This window comes from Scyliorhinus torazame, chromosome 20 (genome assembly GCF_047496885.1).
Source record: "Scyliorhinus torazame isolate Kashiwa2021f chromosome 20, sScyTor2.1, whole genome shotgun sequence".
NCBI classification, from domain to species: domain Eukaryota; kingdom Metazoa; phylum Chordata; class Chondrichthyes; order Carcharhiniformes; family Scyliorhinidae; genus Scyliorhinus; species Scyliorhinus torazame.
Genome location: NC_092726.1, coordinates 7,916,378 through 7,939,683, shown reverse-complemented (window position 1 = coordinate 7,939,683; position 23,306 = coordinate 7,916,378). Strand labels below are relative to the sequence as shown.

Here is a 23,306-nt window from a genome sequence, read left to right as displayed (position 1 = left end):
GGTCTGTCCGCTTTGCTGTCTGCTCCCAGGTTTCCTCAGTGCCATGTCCATCTCCGTCTTTAACATACTCCCTGACGGATCATCCACAGCCTGTGTGATCGAGAACTCCGAAGCTTCACAACCCTCTGATTGGCGACATTTCACTTCATCTCCTTTCTGAATGACCAAACCCCTTCTCCTGCATTCCTGCTCAAGGAAACGGCCGCTGACACCTTCAGAGAAATGTATACATTTCGATGACACCACGCCATGTTCTTCCCAGCTCCAGAGAATCGAGGCCTGGTCACCTCTTTTGAACCGGCCTTGTACTCGAGCAAGCTGCGTTCGAGCGGGGGCAGAAATATCTCCGCTTGGGTACCTGGGTCTGTTGTAAAATAAACGTTTCCCCTTGGTGGAGGGGTCAGTGACTTAGGAGGGATAGATTTAAGGTGAGGGGATGCGAAGAAAAGGTTTTTCACCCAAAGGAAGGTGGGAATCTGGAACTCGCTGCCTGAAAGGGTACTGGTGGTAGAGATCCTCATAACATTTCAGAAGTATGTAGATGTACACTTACAATCCCAGAGCAGACAAGGCGATGGGCCAAGTGCTGGGAAATGGGATTTGAATAGTGAGCTGGTTGTTTTTGACCGGCTCAGACGCAATGGGCAGAAGGACCTCGGTTTGGACCTCTCATCATGGAGATGGTGCAGTTCACCTTCATTTATCCTGGTTTGATCGGGTGGGGAAAAAAATCCCACTCTTTGTTGAAATCTGGTGATACCCAGTTTCTCTGTGCAGGTCAAGCAAGCTCCGTTGTGATGCCCTCACAGCCAAATAGCTTCCCAGCAGCCGTTGCGCACACAAAGATCCATCACAGAGACGGGTTCAACAACAGAGATATGGTCCAGTCGGAATCATGTGAGGGGGGGGGGGGGGGGGGGGGGGGGGAGTATTCACTCTGATCTGTCTGCACACTGGTCGATAAACATATTCAGGTTTTGACCACCTGTTTGGTCCTGCAGCCAGCAAAATGCCATCCTTGAAGACCTGCGGACAGATATTCCGCTCAACTTCGACTTCCTGTTTGCAGACTCGCACGCAGAGGTCATTTCGGGAAAACAAGAAGGTAAGCGTTGTGCAGTGGCCAGGCGGGCGGGTAGAACAACTCTGAGGTTTCAAGTGAATTGATAAGCTGGCCGACAAACGCACTGAGCGTGCGGGTAAATATCAACAGGCAATTCTGTGAGGCAGGCACTCAGCCTGTTCCTTTTTGTTCAGTCCGCTGTGCTGTCCAAACAGAAATGAGCGTTGAGGCGACTCCAGGGAGCTGGAGGCAGGGCCGGGTTTCGGACTGGACCAGGCCACAGTCTCCCTGAGCGAGCGGGGCCTGTTTCAATGGGGTCTCTCTGAGCCGCAGCCAAGTCGCCCAACAGAAGCAAATGGACGTTCTCCTGCTTCGTTCAGCTTGATGCCTCTACACCGGCAGCGAGGGAAAGCCGCGTCACCCATTTCCCAGTTGGCGAGCTGGCTTGTGAGCAGCTTGGTGGGACGAAATGGACCTCTTGGTCCAGAGCTTCTGCTTTCGGTGCAGTCAGAAAGCCAGGCAGAAATTGCGTCTGCCTTGAGGGCGATTTTGTTGTCTCGGACTCGGCCGAATGTGAAATCTGCCATTAGCCCGTGCAGTGCAATTGGGCACTGTCTTTGACAACAGCATCTTTTCAGAAAAAGATGTGACTTTCAAGAAGGTTCCTCAAAGCACTGAGAGTGGTCGCTTGGCACACACTTGGTTTGCATCTGCAATGGGTGCAATCGTACAAAATTGGCATTAAAAGCATTTTTTAAAAAACAGAGTACCCAATTTTTCCCAATTAAGGAGCAATTTAGCGCGGCCAATCCACCTACCCTGCACATCTTTGGGTTGTGGGGGTGAGACTCACGCAGACACAGGGAGAAGGTGGAAACTACAAACGGACAGTGACCCGGGGCCGGGATTCGAACCCGGGTCCTCGGCGCCGCGAGGCAGCGGTGCTAACCCACTGCGCCACCCTCTGAAATGAGCATTTTTAATCACTGCGATACTGTCCTGATTTTACATGCCCGAAAATGGAGTGTTTTTTGTTTAAAATGCACCACTGCTTGCTAGTTGTGTTAGGGACAGTCATCAACTCCCCAGCAAAGGATGATTAAAAACGGCATCCCAAAGCTTTTTTAAATGTGCTGATCGTGCCCCACCAGGGCAAGTTTCACTTTCAAAACCACCTCCGAGGTCGTCAAACTCATGCAGACCGAGGCAAAAGGCTGGCAGTTTAAAATAAGTGTGTGCGTTTCTGTCCATTTTTTTTTTGGGTGAAACAGTTCGCACTGGAATGCCTTTATTTAATAATTTCAATCAATTTTACCAAAGGACAGATGAGAAAGAATTCCAGGAAATTACAGCAAATCTTTTTGCTTCGAAACGAGGAATACACAAAATATTTTTTCATTACCAAGTAACAAAGCTGCCTTCGTGCGCAGTAACCATTTAATCTGGGCATAGGCAATTAACCAAGGGAGTTGTAACTTGGGTCAAAAAACGAAGAGGAGCTAATCATGACATTACTTGAGAGCAACAGCAAATAAGATGGAAAGAAATTGGCTGGCACTTACCAGCTGAACATAGGCAGCCGGAGATTCGGGGCGCCTGGCTCTCTCATTCTTGTGATTTCTCTTCTTGTTAGTACAGTATTGTGTAATGGGAGCGGTGTTTTCAGAACCCCAATGTATCATGGAGTTCAACCAACCTCCCCCTTTAATGTTTTGTTGCTTTTGAAGCACACGGTGTGGTATTGCAATTCTGGACACGTGGCTTTTAAAACGCAAAACAATGTTTATTCCATGAACTCAACTTAACCTCTTAAATATACATTGGACCTCTTAACACCCCTTACTTCAAAGATAACCCCGAAAATATTACACACTAAATAATCCTTCAGTTATTCCCCTCAACATCCATGAGACTTAACACCTTTAAACAGAAACACATCAGGTTAAAGGCTTTACTATTCTGAGTTTAAATCACCCAAATGATCCAGAGATAGTCTTTCATGGCAGAGATCACAGCAGATCTAGCTCACTGCAAACACAGACACACCCCCAAGCTCTTTTCAAACTGAAACTGATCTAAAACCCAGCTCCGCCCACACTCTGACATCACTGCATTTCTTAAAGGTACATTGCTTAAACATCCATTTCTTAAAGGCACTCTCACATGACAATTGTTTCCTGGTCCTCACAGCAGCCACTGGGACACTATTGATGCTCTGTAGGTAATTCTTCACATCGAATTTTGACACCTCCATAGGAATCCTTAACTGGACTGCATTCTCTGGCTGCTCCCTTCCAGGCCTCACTAGGGTCATAAAAAAGTTGGTTCGAAATATCCGCAGCTGAGGGTTTCCAAGTTGATATAACGGATAGAGTTTAATTCGGAACAGTTGGCAGACAAAGTGCTTTTGTTGGCAATCTTCGATGGCCTCTCGCCATCTGGTCTATAACTCTCCGCGCCATCTCTCTCCCTCCGGCCCGGGCTCCCGGCCACACTCACTCCCCTCTCTGCCGCCTTCTATCCATTGTTAACTCTTTCCGACAGCTTCTGTCCTGGTGGCAACAGTACTCGCTGGGCAATATTCCACAAACGGCAATCTCGAGTGAATTTCACGTTTGTTTTCTGATTCCGGCATTATCGATATTTAATGCTCAGCAGTTTTTGCAGCCGGGCACGTCTGAAGTTGCCGGAGCAGTTGTGAAAACCCCAAAATGACCGACTGGAGCACGGTGGGACACTAGACGTAAAGATTTCAAGTGTCCCAAATAAATTGCTGCAGCTACCTGCATTAATTCAGTCAGCAGGCGAGTGGCTCCTTGTAAGTTGGTTACACTGTCTGGATACTGATCGGTTTCCTGACGAGATCACCCTCCCCTTTGTATTGTGACACACACACACATTTGCCGACAGCAGTACCACGGAGCGCGATGACGTCAATTGATGACCTCTGCTTTTGTATTGCTAATATACCTACCTCTGCAGAATTACCGCAGAATGCAGTGACGTCATCTGATCACCTCCTTTGTATCGAAATGATGCCTTTGTCTTAGTCGAAGCCAACAGATAGGCTCAGAAATGATTGATGTCACTACCTGTGGGGGATGCTTTTTGGTGTACAAAGATCTGTACATCTCTTTTGTGTGTCAGAGTGTGCTTGGCTATGACCTTTGATTGCCGTGGTCACTCCTTGCGCACGTAAAACTTGATAAATTTAAATGCGTTGTTACCAGTGACATTTTCAGTCCAAAGTCTGACTCTGAGGTGGAAGTTTTCGACACCGTAATAGAATTCTGTGCTTTTGTTTCTGTGCTTTCAGGGGTGTACGCTTGGATCGGAATAAATTTTGTACTCGGCCGCTTTGACCACATCAGTGACGGTAAAGGTTTATTTGTGCTGTGTAAAGATTGGGTGGGCCTGGGATTCTTCCTGATGTTTGTGGTGGGGTTTCACACCAGTCTGTGTCATCGCTCTTCTGGTTGTAACGGGCAAGTCATTGCTGATCTCTTGGTTAATAAAGTGCGGTTTGACCCCTGCTGGGCAGGGGTGAAGCTGTCACCGAACGGGGCTGGACCCACTGCCCAGCAGGTTCACCCCGTGAGCGGCTGCGCCAGTTTGCGCACGGGAAGGTCCCGCAGGCAGCTATGTGTTCATGATCAGGCGACCTGTCTCCGAGCGGAAGAGGAGAAAATTCTGGATGAACTCGGCAGCATCTGTGGAGAGGCAAGCGGAGTTAACGTTTCGGATAGTCATGTCCGTCCTGCAGAGCTGCAGCAAGGGACGAATGTACAGAATGGTGCAGTTGCAAAGGGGCAGGAGGAGGTGGGGCAGAATAGAAGACCAGAGATGGGTCGGGGCAAAGGAAATATGGACAAACCAACTCCACCTCCATCTCTATCCAGCCACATAATTCTGTACATGGCTATCTTGCTGCAGTTCTGCAGGAGGGTCATTACGATCCAAAACGTTAACTCTGCTTCTGTCTTCACCGATGCTGCCAGACCTGCCGAATTTATTTCAGATTTCCAGCGTCTGCAGTATTTTACTTTTATCTGTTTTTTTTTAGATGTTGGTTAAGGAATAAATATTGGCCAATGCACCAGGAACTGCCCCCCCCCCCCCGCCGCCGCCAGCTTCGAGATAAATGGCAAGAGATCTGTTTTCTTTCACCCGAGAGATGGTCTCAGAGACCATCCGAAAGATGGCACCTCTGGCAGTGCGGCACTCCCTCAAAACTGCTCTTCGTTTTGTTTTGAAAGTGTGAAAGATTGTGTAGCTGCTGTAGTTCCGGGAGCAGCTGCAATTGGAAGAGTTGGCTATTCTGCTCGCCAAGCCTTTTCACAGCTGTTGTACCAAAGCTTTCACACCTTCATTTGCAAACAGTGCCTTGAAAAAATTTCCTATCTCTTGCACTTACCTGCTGGTGATGCGTGTCTCGGTAATAGGCAGAAAATCCAACCTTGGAGTTAAGATTTAGACCGAGAGACATGGGTCGGTTTGGAAAGTTGTCACCATAACTAAGCCTGTGAAGAAAATCTATTAAAGTTTGGTTGGAACAGGAAAGTGAGGGTGAGACTTGTTTTGGGTGGCGCTCACACCTGTTAACATTACACCACAATGGGCAGCACGGTGGCGCAGTGGGTTAGCCCTGCTGCCTCACGGCGCCGAGGTCCCAGGTTCAATCCCGGCTCTGGGTCACTGTCCGTGTGGAGTTTGCACATTCTCCCCGTGTCTGCGTGGGTCTCTGCCCCACAACCCAAAAGATGTGCAGGGTGGGTGCATTGGCCGCGCTAAATTGCCCCTTAATTGGAAAAAATGAATTGGGTACTCAAAATTTTTTTTTTATGTAATAAAACATTACACCACAACCACTTTGATGAGAGCTACATGCACCTTTCAAGGGGCACATCTTAAACTGATGTCAATCACTCCCACCCATCAGTGCCATGGCTTGTCAACTTAGATAGTGTGCGTTAGTGCCTGGATTGCGACTTGCATCAATCAGCTTGTGACTGAGGTGCGAGATGCCCCTGTCAGCCCAACGCAGGTAACCCGCACCTGAAACGCGGGGCAGAAAGGTCTTCGCACCTGGGATATTGGGGATGCAGCGGGAATAAGATGCGACTTGGGAGCTGGGCAGCGTGCAAAGTTTGTATCAAGGCTGAGACGGGGAAGGTGACTAACTGGTTGTTCTTTGCTGAATTCACGCAGGTGAGGGTTCGGTTGTGGAAGTCAACCTTCCTGGTAATGAGGCCCAGGCAGCTGTTATCCGGAAGAGGACAACTGGTGTATTGGACATGGGAGGGGTCTCTACTCAAATAGCCTATGAAGTGCCCAAAACTGTAAGCTTTGCCTCTTCACAACAGGTTATTATCTGTCCTACCTCTTTTTTTTTCCCCTTTTGGTTTTGTGTTCCCTCGTTTTAAACCTGATGCTGTTCAGTCCCTCGCATGGCAGTTCCCGAGGCTACGATTCCAGGCCAGAGCTTCCTGTGACGCCAGTGTGCATGGGCCGTGAAAACTGATGACGCTATGGCTTGTTAGAATCTTGTGTGTCGCCGTCTCTCCATTTCTAAAGCGAGCCTGCTTTGTCGCAATTCATTGATCGTTGACTGGGCAGAGAGGGGGCACGTGGAGCCTTAACGTCACCAAACCCCAGAGAACGCGAGCACAGACTCCCTTTGCATCCCCTCGCCATGTTCACGCGGTTCCCGTGTACACTTGAGAATGTCCTTTGGGCGGCAGGGTGGCGCAGTGGGTTAGCGCTGCTGCCTCACGGCGCCGAGGTCCCGGGTTCGATCCCGGCTCTCAGTCACTGTCCGTGTGGAGTTTGCACATTCTCCCCCCGCGTTTGTGTTTCCTTTAGTCTCGCCCCCACAACCCAATAAATGTGCAAGCTAGGTGGATTGGCCACGCTAAATTGCTCCTTAATTGGGAAAAAAATGAATTCGGTACTCGAAATCTTTTTTAAAAAGAAAAATAAAAGAATGTCCTTTAGGGAAGGAAATCTGCCTTCCTCACCCAGTCTGGATGTGTCCCCAACCTCCCTGTGCCTTCCTCGCAACACACTTCCCTACTCTATAACAATCATCTTTATTGTCACACCGCAATGAAGTTACTGTGAAAAGCCCCTAGTTGCCGTATTCCGGCGCCTGTTCGAGTACACAGAGGGAGAATTCAGCATGTCCAATTCACCTAACCGGCACATCTTTGGACTGTGGAAGGAAACCGGAGCACCCGGAGGAAACCCACGCAGACACTGGGGAGAATGTGCAGACTCCGCACAGACAGTGATCGAAGCCGGGAATCGAACCTGGGACCCTGGCGCTGTGAAGCGATAGTGCTACCCCTGTGCTCCCGTGCCGCCCGTATCCAGAAGTGTTTAGCCCTTGCGATGCCAAGTGCTGCGAAATGGCTTGGAATAATTAGGCTGTTGTTCCTGACCAGCGCAGGGGGTGATGGGCCGAGGGGCCTCTTCGGTGCCGTGAACCTCGACGACTTGACTCCAGGTCCACGGCAATGTGGTTGACTCTGAAATGCCCTGTGACCAGCAAGCCACCCCGCTCCAGGGCGGGTCGGGGTGGGCAACAAGTGCCGGCCCAGCCAGCAACGCCCACATCCCGTGGACGAACACACGGAAATGTTCTGCCCTTCCTACAATGAGGACCAGCTGCCCAACTTCGTGGAACCTGTGCCTCATTGGGACAGTTTTCCAAACTTGTTGTTCATAATTTAAATTTTGGCCTCTGTCGTGACCTTCGTCTCTCGTCATTCATTGGTTTATTTTCATAAATTAAGGTGGGGGTGGGGGGGGGGGGGGGGTGGTGGGGGCGTGCGGGCGTCTGTTTGTGTGTGTGTGTGTGTTGCAAAGGTGAGAACATTGCTTTGGGACGGACAGTGGAAATGTGAGTGATGATAAGGGCTGCAGCAAGTTGAAAGCGTTGTAGAGGTTGGCGAGGGGGAGGGGGGAGGCCCAAATTTGATTCCCACCCTGGTGCTTCAGGTCCCTGAATCGGCCTGAGGTCAGGAAACGGGAGCAACTCAATGACCCAGCACTCCAGTGAAAGCGGGCATGCAAGCATGTGAAGCAGTGATGCACTCGTTGCATCGCTCCAGGGACCAGGGTTCCGTTCTGGCCTTGGGCCACTGTCTGTGCGGAGTCTGCACGTTCTCCCCGTGCCAGCGTGGGTTTCCTCCGGGTGCTCCGATTTCCTCCCACCGTCCAAAGATGTGCAGGTTGGGTGGATTGGTCATGCTTATTGTCCTTTGGTGTCCAAAAGGTTAGATGGGGTTACGGGGATTGGGTGGATGCATGGGCTTAAGTAGGCTGCCCTTTCCAAGGGTAGTGCAGACTCGATGGGCTGAATGGCCTCCTCCTGCACACTCAGGATTCTATGATTCAAAGAACAAAGAAACGTACAGCACAGGAACAGGCCCTTCGGCCCTCCAAGCCTGTGCCGACCATGCTGCCCATCTAAACTAAAATCTTCTCCACTTCCGGGGTCTGTATCCCTCTATTCCCATCCTATTCATGTATTTGTCAAGATGCCCCTTAAATGTCACTATCACCCTGCTTCCACCACCTCCTCCGGCAGCGAGTTCCAGGCACCCACTACCCTCTGTGTAAAAAAACTTGCCTCGTACATCTACTCTAAACCTTGCCCCTCGCACCTTAACCCTATGCCCCTGAGTAATTGACCCCTCTAACCTGGGAAAAAGCCTCTGACTATCCACTCTGTCTATGCCCCTCATAATTTTGCAGATCTCTATCAGGTCGCCCCTCAACCTCCGTCGTTCCAGTGGGAACAAACCGAGTTTGTTCAACCGCTCCTCCTAGCTAAGGCCCTCCATACCAGGCAACATCCTGGTAAATCTCTTCTGCACCCTATCGAAAGCCTCCACATCCTTCTGGTAGTGGGGCGACCAGAATTGAACACTATACTCCAAGTGTGGCCTGAGGTTCTACACAGCTGCAACATGACTTGCCAATTGTTATACTCATTGCCCCGGCCAATGAAGGCAAGCATGCCTTATGCCTTCTTGACTACCTCCTCTACCTGTGTTGCCCCTTTCAGTGACCTGTGGACCTGTACACCTAGATCTCTCTGACTTTCAATACTCTTGAGGGTTCTACCATTCACTGTATATTCTCTACCTGCATTAGACCTTCCAAAATGCATTACCTCACATTTGTCCGGATTAAACTCCATCTGCCATCTCTCCGCCCAAGTCTCCAAACGATCTAAATCCTGTTGTATCCTCTGACAGTCCTCATCGCTATCTGCAATTCCACCAACCTTTGTGTCGTCTGCAAACTTACTAATCAGACCAGTTACATTTTCCTCCAAATCATTTATATATACTACGAACAGCAAAGGTCCCAGCACTGATCCCAGCAGAACACCACTAGCTCTCCAATCAGAAAAGCACCCTTCCATTGCTACTCTCGGCCTTCGATGACCTAGCCAGTTCTGTATCCATCTTGCCAGCTCACCCCTGATCCCGTGTGACTTCACCTTTTGTACCAGTCTGCCATGAGGGACCTTGTCAAAGGCCTTACTGATGTCCATATAGACAACATCCACTGCCCTACCTGCATCAATCATCTTTGTGACCGTCTCGAAAAACTCTTATCAAGTCAGTGAGACACGATCTCCCCTTCACAAAACCGTGCTGCCTCTCGCTAATAAGTCCATTTGCTTCCAAATGGCAGTAGATCCTGTCTCGAAGAATTCTCTCCAGTAATTTCCCTACCACTGACGTAAGGCTCACCGGCCTGTAGTTCCCTGGATTATCCTTGCTAGCCTTCTTAAACAGAGGAACAACATTGGCTATTCTCCAGTCCTCTGGGACATCACCTGAAGACAGTGAGGATCCAAAGATTTCTGTCAAGGCCTCAGCAATTTCCTCTCCAGCCTCCTTCAGTATTCTGGGGTAGATCCCATCAGGCCCTGGGGACTTATCTACCTTAATATTTTCAAGACGCCCAACACCTCGTCTTTTTGGATCTCAATGTGACCCAGGCTATCAACACACCCTTCTCCAGACTCAACATCCACCAATTCCTTCTCTTTGGTGAACACTGATGCAAAGTATTCATTTAGTACCTCGCCCATTTCCTCTGGCTCCACACATAGATTCCCTTGCCTATCCTTCAGTGGGCCAACCCTTTCCCTGGCAACCCTCTTGCTTTTTATGTACGTGTAAAAAGCCTTGGGAGTTTCCTTAACCGTATTTGCCAATTACTTTTCGTGACCCCTTTTAGCCCTCCTGACTCATTGCTTAAGTTCCTTCCTACTTTCCTTATATTCCGCACAGGCTTCGTCTGTTCCCAGCCTTCTAACCCTGACAAATGCCTCCTTTTCCTTTTTGACGAGGCCTACAATATCTCTCATTATCCAAGATTCCCGAAATTTGCCGTTTTTGTCCTTCTTCCGCACAGGAACATGTCGTTCCTGAATTCCTTTCAACTGACATTTGAAAGGCTTCCACATGTCAGATGTTGATTTACCCTCAAACATCTGACCCCAATCTATGTTCTTCAGTTCCTGCCTAATATTGTTATAATTAGCCTCCCCCCCCCCCCCCCCCCCCCCCCCCCAATTTAACACATTCACCCTAGGACCACTCTTGTCCTTGCCCACCAGCACTTTAAAACTTACTGAATTGTGGTCACTATTCCCGAAATGCTCCCCTACTGAAACTTCTACCAGCTGGCCGGGCTCATTCCCCAATACCAGGTCCAGTACCACCCCTTCCCTAGTTGGACTATCTACATATTGTTTTAAGAAGCCCTCCTGGATGCTCCTTACAAACTCTGCCCCGTCTAAGCCCCTGGAACTAAGTGAGTCCCAGTCAATATTAGGGGAGTTAAAGTCTTCCATCACCACAACCCTGTTGCTTTTACTCCTTTTCAAAATCTGTCTACCTATCTGCTCCTCTATCTCCTGCTGGCTGTTGGGTGGCCTGAAGTAAACCCCCAACATTGTGACTGCACCCTTCTTATTCCTGATCTCTCCCCATATAGCCTCACTTCCCTCTGAGGTGTCCTCCCGCAGTATGAAAAAATGAAATGAATGAAAATGAAATGAAAATCGCTTATTGTCACAAGTAGGCTTCAAATGAAGTTACTGTGAAAAGCCCCTAGTCGCCACGTTCCGGCGCCTGTTCGGGGAGGCTGGTACGGGAACAGGCGTGTTACGGGAACAGTACAGCTGTGATATTCTCCCTAACCAGTAGCGCAACTCCTCCCCCTTTTTACATCCCCCTCTATCCCGCCTGAAACATCTGAATCCTGGAATGTTTAGCTGCCAATCCTGTCCTTCCCTCAACCAGGTCTCTGTAATGGCAACAACATCAATGAACCAGGGAGTAACCTAATTCATTGAGCTGACGTCTGTTCTGGGTGCCGGACTTTTCCACACTTTGAAGCCCGCCCCAATCCTTTTGCATGAAGAAATGTTACTTCACCTCTCCAGAGTTGTTCGACTCTAATATTCCGATAGAATTTACAGTGCAGAAGGAGGCCATTTGGCCCATCGAGTCTGCACTGTCCCTTGGAAAGAGCACCCCACTTAAGTCCACGCCTCCACCCGATTCCCTGAACCCGACCTAACCAAAGATGATGCCCCCTTGTCCTAGACTAACTCACCAGTGGAAATGGATTTTCACTCGCTCCCCTCTCATTTCCTTTCAAAATCCCCAAATGGGCAATCGAATCACCCCTCAACCCGAGATGGCCCAGAAAAGCAAGCCTAGGTCTTGGCTGACCTTTGACCATGATTACATTCTGTGAGTCCGGAACAGGAAGGAAAAATGCTCGGCTCGCGAGTGAGTGTGGCCAGTGGTTTTCTCGCGATGAACGTTGAAGGCTGTGTCTTTGCGTGACACAAAGCCAACCGCCCAAGTGCTGTGGCCTGGTGTTGTGCCGATTCTCTGGGACAACTTCACAACGCACAGCCCAGTTAATGCCCAAACTGGCCAGCCCGTACACGGGGCAAAGAGATAAGGCCATGAGCGACGAACCCCGAGAATTTGCTTTTTCTTTTTTCCCCTTTTCCTTGTTTACTTCACACAAATGGAATATTGTCCTTGGCCACCCGATCAATTTTTAAAGCCTGTCGGATTTGTGCATCAACTGCTCCTTAAACTACCCACAGACCTTTACCCCAGACAATTAACAGTGCAAATGCTTTGAACGGCACGAGAAAGTTAATTGTAGGTGATGATGTTCTGTCTCCTTCCTGCCTCTGCCAGATTATTTTCGGACCTCACGTTTGACTTTGTTTCTTTTTTTTTCCTGTGTTCTTTTTTTCTCTCTCGCTGAATTCAATCCTTTCCTCTCACACTGTCTCCTTCCTTACAAAACCCGACTCCTGAATTCCGGCTCCGTTCGTCTCTCAGCTCTTAACAGTGGTCGGTGAAGGATGTCCTTTGTTGGACCCGTTGCCCTCGCTGCGACGAAATCAGCTCGCACTCCCAGCGAGTGATAGCTGAACTGACCGTCTTGATTTGTAGTTAGCGGTGATGTCCTCTCCCCCAGTGAGATTTGCCCCTCTTGTCGCCCCCTGGATAAAATCGGCACCCCTTTTAGCTCCTGCACATTGATGGTTTTGTCCGCTCCACAGTTCCCGCTGCTCCCTGAAAGGTCTGCTTGGTTGCATTACTGCTTTAAAACATGGACCCCGCACCCTCCCCTCGGCCACCCGCTGCTTGAATGTTTTGTGGGTGTGGGCTGGACGCAGGATAAGGTGGGACCGCTCACCGTTCAGGTTTTACTGACCGCCTGGGTTGCTCTTGTGCAGGAAGAGGTGGCCAAGAACCTGCTGGCAGAGTTCAACCTGGGCTGCGACACCCACCACACCGAGCATGTCTACCGAGTCTACGTCACCACCTTCCTGGGTTTTGGTGGCAACGCTGCCAGAAAGCGTTACGAGGAGCACGTCCTCCGCAAGATCGCACTGACAAACAGGTACTGTGGCTTTGCGGGGGGGTGGTTGGGGGGGGATACACAGAATGGCCGACAAGACACTAGCACAGAAACAGGCCTCCCGGCCCAATAGACCTGTGATGTTCCTCCCACCCGACCTCACCTGTGTTCCTCCCACCCGACCTCACCTGTGTTCCTCCCACCCGACCTCACCTGTGTTACTCCCACCCGACCTCACCTGTGTTCCTCCCACCCGACCTCACCTGTGTTCCTCCCACCCGACCTCACCTGTGTTCCTCCCACCCGACCTCACCTGTGTTCCTCCCACCCGACCTCACCTGTGTTCCTCCCACCCGACCTCACCTGTGTTCCTCCCACCCGACCTCACCTGTGTTCCTCCCACCCGACCTCACCTGTGTTCCTCCCACCCGACCTCACCTGTGTTCCTCCCACCCGACCTCACCTGTGTTCCTCCCACCCGACCTCACCTGTGTTCCTCCCACCCGACCTCACCTGTGTTCCTCCCACCCGACCTCACCTGTGTTCCTCCCACCCGACCTCACCTGTGTTCCTCCCACCCGACCTCACCTGTGTTCCTCCCACCCGACCTCACCTGTGTTCCTCCCACCCGACCTCACCTGTGTTCCTCCCACCCGACCTCACCTGTGTTCCTCCCACCCGACCTCACCTGTGTTCCTCCCACCCGACCTCACCTGTGTTCCTCCCACCCGACCTCACCTGAAAGAACTAGAAAGAACTAGAATTTATATAGCGCCATTGACGACGTTTGGAGTACTTCCAAAGTGCAGTCACTGTAGGATATACTAGCGTTAACCAGTCGGGCCGAATGGCCTGCGTTCGCCTCTCTCTCTGTCTGGTCCTGAAGCGTCAATTTCCAATGTGAGCTGAGCGTGGAGCTCGGGTGGTGCAGGGCGCGAGGCCAGTGCTCCACTGATCAGCCGCACCACGAGGGTGGTCACCGTGTTGTTCACCTCCTTCTTTGCTGTTCTCCCTCTTTTGAAGCCAAATTGTCTTTTGCCGATCTGCAGACTGATTATTGTTTTCTTCAAGGAAGGGATATATTTAAACATGGAGATCCATGGGTATCTGTCAAACATTTCTTATCAGAGAAATAGGTTCATACTCCTGACAATCCGACAGGACTTCCGAATCACCGAATCCTGCAGTGCAGAAGAGCTCCTTCGTCCCATTGAGTCGACACCGACGCATGAAAAACACCTGCCCACCTAATCCCGTTTGCCAGCACTTGGCCCTCAGCCTTGAATGTTAACTCGAGCCAAGTGCTCATCCCAGGTACTTTTTAAAGGATGTGAGGCAACCCGCCTCTACCCCCCTCCCAGGACGTGCGTTCCAGACCCTCACTACCCTCTGGGTAAAAAGGTTTCCCCTCAAATCCCCCCCCCCCCGGCCCCAACCTCCTGCCCCTCACCTTGACTTGTGTCTCCTCTTGCCTGACCCTTCGACGAAGGCAGCTCCCTATCCACCCTGTCCAGGCCCCTCATAACCTTGCCCACCTCGATCAGGTCGCCCCCTCAGTCTTGAGGATGAAAGCAAATTACTGCGGATGCTGGAATCTGAAACCAAAAGAGAAAATGCTGGAAAATCTCAGCAGGACTGGCAGCATCGGTAAAGGAGAGGAAAGAGTTGACGTTTCGATTCCAGGTGACCCTTTGCCAGACCTGCTGAGAATTTCCAGCATTTTCTCTTCAGATCCCTCAGTCTTTGCTGCTCCAGTGAAAACAACCCAAGCCTATCCAACCTCTCTTCATAACTTGCATTCCATCCGAGGCAACATCCTGGTGAATCTCCTCTGCACCCCCTCCAGTGCAATCACAACCTTCCGATAATGTAGCGATCAGAACTGCACACAGTACTCCGGCTGTGTCCTCACCAAAGTTCTGTACAACTCCAACATGACCTCCCTGCTTTTGTAATCTGTGCCTCGAATGATAAAAGCTAGTGTCCCATCTGCCTTTTTCACCACCCAATAACCTGCCCTGCCTTCAGAGATCTTGTCTGACCAAACAGGCAGCTTGAACTGAACAGTGACTCCTCGCTCTCCCCTGCCGGGAGATATTCCAGGAAGGAGTGTCGGATCGCACCATTGTGTACATTTTTCTTCCCAGTCCCGGCCCGGTTGATTTGTTGTCTTGTCTCTTCCTTTACAATTCTGTGGCTTCCCTTGATCTTTTTTGACCGTCTGTCTTTCAAAGTTGATCAATGTTCTTTTTATTGGTGGCGCAGTGGGTTCGCACTGCTGCCTCACGGCGCCGAGGTCGCAGGTTCGATCCCGGCCCCGGGTCACTGTCCCGTGTGGAGTTTGCACATTCTCCCCGTGTCTGCGCGGGTCTCACCCCCACAACCCAAAAGATGTGCCGGGTCGGTGGATTGGCCGCGCCAAATTGCCCCTGAATTGGGTACTCGAAATTTAATTTTTTTTAATGTTATTTTTATCACTAGCTGGAGTATAAGAAATGTTTTGCCATGTGCTGGGTCCACAAAGATGACTGCATCCTGTTATCTTTCAGGTGTCAAGAGTCTGTTGACATATAACCCGGAGTTTCAAGATTATCTTTGATGTTCAAAGACGTGGCGAACTAATTGTTTTCCAGTTTTGTGCTGCAATCATGTTATTGAAAGGGATTTATGGCACGTCAAATCAAGGGCACCAGCTGCCTTATTTGTGTCAGGACGGCTGTGTGTCAGCTTGAAGTTTGAACTTGTGTAACTGACTGCGTTTTAGTCCCAGTCTGTGCTGATTGCGATACTCGCCACGGTGCAATGACACCCCGGTGGAGGGAGGGGGTCAGATGACACACTTGGGGGAGCAAAGAGTCACTCGAGCCATTTCTCCCGCAGGTTGCTGGGCCAGAAGACCGGAATGACGCAGGACATCCCGTACTTGGATCCCTGTTTGCCGGTTGATATCCGGGATGAAATCCATGAAGGTGGGCGCACGGTGTTTTTGCGAGGACTGGGAGATTTTGATGGATGTCGGCAAACTATTCGCCCCTTCTTGAACAAAACCAATCAGACTTCAACGTCGCTCAGTGGGGTGTACCAGCCCCCAGTAGATTATCAGAACAGCGAATTTTATGGTTTCTCTGAATTCTACTATTGTACTGAAGACGTCTTGCGTATGGGTGGAGACTACGATGTTGCTAAATTCACCAAGGCTGCTAAGGTACTGAAGCGAATACTGAAAGCTCTGCCCATTATTGAGCACTGAGCGAATGTTGGGGATTGGCTGACTCAGTTTAGCTAGCTAGCATGTGGGGCAGATTGATGCCAGCAATGCTGGTTGAACCCCTCTTTCAGCTGTGGTCGTTCATCGAGGTCTGCCTCCTTGTCTTGTCCCATGCTTGATGTGGTGTACTGCCCCTCCAGCTATATCATCACTTGTGTGTGTCTCTCTATCTCCCCCCTCTTCCGTTCTCCTTTCTCTCCGTCTTCCTCTGTATCCCTCTCTCTCTCTGTCTCTCCCTCTCTGTCTCTCCCTCTCTGTCTCTCCCTCTCTGTCTCTCCCTCTCTGTCTCTCCCTCTCTGTCTCTCCCTCTCTGTCTCTCCCTCTCTGTCTCTCCCTCTCTGTCTCTCCCTCTCTGTCTCTCCCTCTCTGTCTCTCCCTCTCTGTCTCTCCCTCTCTGTCTCTCCCTCTCTGTCTCTCCCTCTCTGTCTCTCCCTCTCTGTCTCTGTCTCTCTGTCTCTGTCTCTCTGTCTCTGTCTCTCTGTCTCTGTCTCTCTGTCTCTGTCTCTCTGTCTCTGTCTCTCTGTCTCTCCCTCTCTGTCTCCCTCTCTGTCTCCCTCTCTGTCTCCCTCTCTGTCTCCCTCTCTGTCTCCCTCTCTGTCTCCCTCTCTGTCTCCCTCTCTGTCTCCCTCTCTGTCTCCCTCTCTCTGCCTCCCTCTCTCTGCCTCCCTCTCTCTGCCTCCCTCTCTCTGCCTCCCTCTCTCTGCCTCCCTCTCTCTGCCTCCCTCTCTCTGCCTCCCTCTCTCTGCCTCCCTCTCTCTGCCTCCCTCTCTCTGCCTCCCTCTCTCTGCCTCCCTCTCTCTGCCTCCCTCTCTCTGCCTCCCTCTCTCTGCCTCCCTCTCTCTGCCTCCCTCTCTCTGCCTCCCTCTCTCTGCCTCCCTCTCTCTGCCTCCCTCTCTCTGCCTCCCTCTCTCTGCCTCCCTCTCTCTGCCTCCCTCTCTCTGCCTCCCTCTCTCTGCCTCCCTCTCTCTGCCTCCCTCTCTCTGCCTCCCTCTCTCTGCCTCTCTCTCTCTCTCTGCCTCCCTCTCTCTGCCTCTCTCTCTCTCTCTGCCTCCCTCTCCCTCTCCCTCTCCCTCTCCCTCTCCCTCTCCCTCTCCCTCTCCCTCTCCCTCTCCCTCTCCCTCTCCCTCTCCCTCTCCCTCTCTCTCTCTCTCTCAATTATGATGTGTTTGCAGAGGAGGCCATCTTTTGGTCAATGTGGACAGAGCAGGTTACATACATCCAGGCGTGTCACGCTCAGCAGCTGAGTGAATGGATACTGAGACTTGTGGACCAAAAGGTTCACCTCTTGCTCTGAGCTTATTGGGAGCCCCCTTGGTGAAGGAACAATATCATTTTAAATAAATTTAGAGTACCCAATTCTTTATTTCCAATTAAGCGGCAATTTAGCGTGGCCAATCCACCTACCCTGCACATCTTTGGGTTGTGGGGGCGAGACCCACGCAGACAAGGGGAGAATGTGCAAACTCCACACGGACAGGGGCCGGGATCGAACCTGTGAGCTCAGCGCAGTGAGGCAGCAGTGCTAACCACTGCGTCACTGTGCTGCCTCAAAAAGGACAATATCCTGAGGGTCAGATCAGTCCGTGTTCTGTCCCCGGACTGCTACCAACTGGCGACCTCCTGATTGTTGGATGTTGTCCTAACAGGTTCCGCGTCACTCCCATCATCAACAGGTCTTCATTTGAAACCAAGTGCTAGGCTTTGCCACGACAATCATCCAAGTCACTGAGACCCAAAAGCTGTAGAAATGTGTGGATAGACTGGAGAAGCTGGGCTTGTTCCCCTGAGGACAGAGGAGCACATTTGGTGGAGGGCTTTCAAATCATGGCATCGTCGCGATGGAGTAAGTAACGAGAGGCTGGTCTGCATGGTTGAAGGGTCAATAAGCAGAGGGCACATCAGATAATTGACTTGAGGAAAATCTGTTCTACACGAGGAATGGTGACGATTTCCAGTGCACTGCCTGATCGCGTGGTAAGTACCAATTCAGCCGTAGCTGTCAATTGGCATTCGGGGAAATACTTGAGGCAGGCACCGGTTCGGGGGTGTTGGGACAAGAGCAGGGGAGTGGGACCCGCTGGATTGCTCTGTGAAAGAGCTGCCACCGGCTCGATGGGCCGATTGCATTTCCGTTTACGGTTCTGTTTATTCTTTAGGATTATTGTGCGACCAAGTGGACAATTCTGAAGGAACGTTTTGACCGTGGCTTGTATTCCAGACACGCGGATCTCCACAGACTGAAGTAAGTGTGTGTGCACCCTCCGTCCCATTGGTGTCGTTACATCGGGCGGGGCTTTCCATGTGCAAACCCGAGTAACGAATGAACCCTCCGAGTATCGTGACCATGCTGCAACCAGCGATGACCCACCACACTACGGCAGAGGGCTTTAGACGGGTATTGTGTATCCTGATTTACTCAACTGCTTCATCACAGCAGCTGAGAGGTACCCAGGGAGCTGTTCTTAAAAGATAGCATCTCTCTCTGTGGCAGCATCCTTATTCACCAGTGCCCTTCGGAGTAGAACTTTACATCCACATTGGTCAGAGAGCAAATTCAGCTTCCAGCTGAGCCTTGAGGCTGCAGGGAGCAAATGCCAGCGGCGACACCGTGAGACTGGTGAGCAGTCTGACGGCAGATTAACGGATTGGCCAGCTGAATGGGCAATTTTAAAATGTCTTCTTACAAACAGCACTCAGCCAGATGATCAGATCTCAATGATTTGACCATCCCTGGCTTAGGAAGCAAAGTTATCGGGTTCCAGCCTCTCCTCGTTGTCCTATGGTTTCTACACCTGATACACTTTGAGATCAGGAACCAGTCCCACTCTGATTACCCCTGTGGGTTTTTAATTGATTCCTTTGTGACGTGGACGTCTTTTGACAGTCCGACACTCGTACCCCTTCCCGAATTGCCCTTGTTAACTTCTGAACCCGCTGCAGTCCCTGTGGTGTAGGTACACCCACCGTGCTGTGAGGGAGGGAGTTCCAGGATTTTGACCCAGCGACAGTGAAGGAGCGGCCGATATATTTCCCAAGTCAGGATGGTGTGTGGCTGGGGGGGGGGGGATGTCAGGTGGTGGTGTTCCCATGTGTCTGCTCCCCTTGTCCTTCCAGGTGAGAGAGTTTGTGCGGTGCATCTTGCAGGCAGAACACACTGTCACCGATTGTGGGGCGAGTGGATGTTTAATGGTCAGTCCTGGATGTTGACAGTGGAGGATATCAGTGATACCCATCTTATTGAATGTCAAGGGCAGTGTTCTACCTGGCTCGTTTGTTACTTCCCTGTTGCCACTGACGCCCAGCTGCCTGCCTCTGTTCCTATTGTTCTGGGTCAGGGCTTAGAGACTCCAAAGTGTATTACGCCTGTAACCTTTATCTTGAATTTGGCTCGGATGGGGCACAAAAGCCTTCACTGCATTGGTGATTTATCAGACTTCCCAGACACTTTAATCAAAACTAGGTTTATTCTAAGAATGTAGTTAACGCATATGTATCTATAAACACAGGAAGAATTTTTATGAATTACAAACAAAGAGACCACACAGCTACAGTAATCGATGTAAAACTCATAATGAATTCCCTTTAACTGTTCCAATTCAATAACAAAATCCAATAAACCAAAACCCCTTTCCAAGGGTGTGGCCGAGCACACTGCATTCTCACTTGAATGGGATTGGTCCTTTCCCTGAGATTCTGATCCAGGTCCAACCAGCAGCTTTAAAACTCCTTCCGTAAGCAACTCTATCTTTAAAGTTACCAAGGCAAGTTAGCCACACCCAATGTGCTTTTTACTGGAACAGCTTTTAAAATGAAAACAGAGGAAACCACTTATTTCTCCTTCTGCAGTGCAAAGCAATCAAACTGAAACCTTAAAAGAAAAAACTCTCACCTGACAGCCACAGCCCAGTGTGCTACAAGTCACATGATAAGAGACTAAACCTTTCTGAAAGGGACACTCACATGACACTATCTAAATGTGAGGAATGGGTTAGTCATTAGGAGCTGAGCCTGGTCGGCCTTTCAGATCAGTTCTGAATAGGGGTGTTGACGCCTCATCAGCCTTGGTTCCTCACCTCTCCCAGATCCCAAGGTGAGAAATGGAGGTCAGGAATCTCACTTTGCTCCGTCAAACACCGTGTCGACCTGGCCTCCATCTGTTCCGACCAAAGGGACGGTTGCTCCAATTTGTTTTTGAGGCAGCAGACATGTGCACGTTCGACTTTGCTGTCTCCCCTTCCGCACCCTGTACTGACCAGGGCAGGATTATCTTCCCCTTTCCAAGTTGCCAGCTCCCGCTGAACATGCTGTTTCTTAACTCCAGGTATCAGTGTTTCAAGTCAGCGTGGATGTACGAGGTCCTGCATCGCGGATTCTCCTTTCCTGTCAATTACACCAGCTTGAAAACCGCCCAGCTGGTTTACGACAAGGAGGTTCAGTGGACTCTTGGGGCAATTCTGCACCGGACACGTTACTTACCCCTGAGGTGAGACTTGATTGCCAATTCGCCCAGCAACTTTCTGAACCCTCCCTGTAATATCCGTTTCCCTTTTTAAGTCTCTGGATATGACGCGGCTGCATGTAATTTCCGTCACGCCGTATTAGTCGCTGGTGTTGCAGCGCCGTGTTGTCACTGGGTGGGTTATCCAGAGACCCAGGGTCATGATCTGGGTTTGAATCCCACAGCGGCAGGTGGCGAAATTTGAATTTGGTTCTAATTTTTTTTAAATTTAAAAATCTGGGATTAAAAGTTCAATGGCGACTGTGAAACTATCACCGATTGTCATCTGGTTCACCTGATGTCCTACGTGGAAGGAAATCCGCCATCTTCACCTGGTCTGGCCTTCAGGTCCGCAGTATTATCCTCTGAAATGGCCGAGGAAGCTGCTCAGTGCAAGGGCAATTCGGGATGGGTAACAAGGCAGGCCCAGCCGCATCCCATCGAAGAATGTTTAATCGTTTGCAAACTCTGTCCTCCGACCCGATCTGGGCGACGGCGTGGAAATCTGCGGCGGCGTTTGTGTACGTGGTGTTAAAAATGGTCTGGGGGAGGGGCGGCAGGGTGGCGCAGTGGTCAGCACTTCCGCCTCACGGTGCTGAGGATACTGGTTCGAATCCCGGCCCCGGGTCACTGTCCATGTGGAGTTTGCACATTCTCCCCTCGTCTGCGTGGGTCTCACCCCCACGACACAAAGATGAGCCGGGTAGGTGGATTGGCCGCGCTAAATTGCCCCTTAATTGGGGGGGGGGGGGAAATTGGGTACTCTAATTAAAAAAAAAAAAAAATTTTAAGTGATGTGAGGAGAGTTGTAGATTCGCACCCAGCCTGACTGATATAATCTCCTTGCGCTTCACCCAGCTCCTGCGAGGGAGCAGAGTGGAGGACTGTTGACGACTGGCAGCTTCCCCACACTCTCCTGAGGGTCCGCTTGGCAGGCAGTCAGACATGCCCCGGTAGGTAGCACACTTGCTTCCAAGTCGGCAGGCTGTGGGCTTGAGTCCACACTCCGGGGGCCCCGAGCGCACAATCTCTGCCGATCTCGGCCAGCAGTGCGGGGGCAGTACTGAGGAAGCACCGCCCTGTGTGCAGGCCCCCCGCCAGGGTCCTGCCGTTTCCAGTTACCTGCTGCCCGTTGTTGGATCTGTGCCGTTCTCACTCTGTTTCCTTTAATACCGACAGGGACATTCAGCTGGACAACTTCAAAGGAAACCACGCCCACTGGAGGGGCTTCTCCTTCGTCTACAACCATTATTTATTTTTCGGCTGTTTCCTGGTGGTCCTGTTGTCGATCCTCCTTTACCTGCTGCGCCTGAGGAGGATCCACCGGAGGATACCGCACAGCACGTGGATTGGTGACGCGGGGCTGCCTTCAATGCCACAAGTGGCCTGATACTCTGTGATCGGGGTGCAGGGTGGCATTACGATCGGTCGAGGGGGGAGCTGGAGTTGCACTCGGTGCGAAGTGGGCCAGGTGCAACTTTTGGGAAGAGCTGGAGACGGGTCGGGCGCCTGCGTTCCGAGCTGATGGTGCAGCTTTCGTGTCTGATCGGGAGTGTCGCCCAGAGGCCTGTCACCCACCTTCTTCACACCTGACGGACCCTGCCACGCGTCTGGCCGAGCTTCATGCAGGAGGAGCATGGTTGGAGCAGAGTCAACGCGCTGCAATCCTGTACCTTGGAAATTTGTACGACCCCCCCGCCCCCCCCCTCCCCATCTTTGAGAAGATGCAGCCAGGGAGCTCCCCAATTCCGCTCCGTGGCAGGGAAGAGAAATCCAGACAAAAGGAAGTGCAGTCATCCTGATTGGTGATGTGCTCTCGCCGTGTGCGTTCTGTCAGGAAACTTTGTGATGTTGGCCTGTGTCTGAGTGCAAGGCCAGCGGTCACGGGTGGAAACGTGAGCCCAATGGAAATGCATTGTTGGGCCACAGCTGCTATGAGGATTTTAACAATCAAGAACACTTCATTATATTTATTTATAACTGCAATAAGTAGACATAAAGTCAGTGCGTTTGTTAGGTCGAAATCAGCGATGTGACCAACTTCATCACAAACAATAAATGTATTTATAAAATGCTTCTTTTCTTCATCACTTTATGTCACCAGAACAAAAGTAACTGAACCGCTTGTGTGGAATTGCCTGAATTCACTCGATATTGGTGTGCAAGTTGGATATTCTCTCCCTCGCCAAGATTGCCAGCTTCCACCTCCGGAACAGAGCCCGTCTCCGGCCCGCCTTCCTCAGCTCACCGACTGCTGGGCCCCTCACCGAGACTCCCCATTCTCTCGCCAGCAGCCCCCTCTTCCAAGTTCATCCAAAGCACCTCGGCCCGCGTCCTAACCTGCACCAAGTCCTGTTCGGCCGCCACCCTCGGCTTGCTGACCGACTCTGGTTCCCACTGCGGCGGCGCCCGGCGTTTCAGACCCTCGGCCTTATTTACAAATCCATGGCCGGCCTCGGACCTGACCATCTCTGCAATCCCTCCAGCCCCAGGACCCTCTGAGGTCTCCGCGTTCCTCCCAAGTGGGGCCCGCCGAGCATCCCTGATTCGAA

General features: G+C 51.0%; 1 protein-coding gene across 3 annotated transcripts in view; it reads left to right on the top strand.

Moving 5' to 3' along the window:
* The window catches only part of entpd4 (ectonucleoside triphosphate diphosphohydrolase 4), a 34,947-nt gene extending 12,119 nt beyond the window's left edge, over positions 1 to 22,828 (top strand). For 2 of the 3 annotated variants that reach the window (XM_072485616.1, XM_072485618.1), the window contains 8 exons: positions 1,002 to 1,105; positions 4,380 to 4,439; positions 6,272 to 6,426; positions 12,864 to 13,030; positions 15,869 to 16,193; positions 18,413 to 18,498; positions 20,578 to 20,739; positions 21,934 to 22,828. In XM_072485616.1, the coding sequence (XP_072341717.1) occupies positions 1,002 to 1,105; positions 4,380 to 4,439; positions 6,272 to 6,426; positions 12,864 to 13,030; positions 15,869 to 16,193; positions 18,413 to 18,498; positions 20,578 to 20,739; positions 21,934 to 22,144 (1,270 nt within the window). In that variant the 3' untranslated portion in view covers positions 22,145 to 22,828. The remainder of the gene's footprint in view (positions 1 to 1,001; positions 1,106 to 4,379; positions 4,440 to 6,271; positions 6,427 to 12,863; positions 13,031 to 15,868; positions 16,194 to 18,412; positions 18,499 to 20,577; positions 20,740 to 21,933) is intronic. The other variant, XM_072485617.1, reaches the window with a different exon arrangement.
* The last annotated feature ends 478 nt before the right edge of the window (positions 22,829 to 23,306 follow it).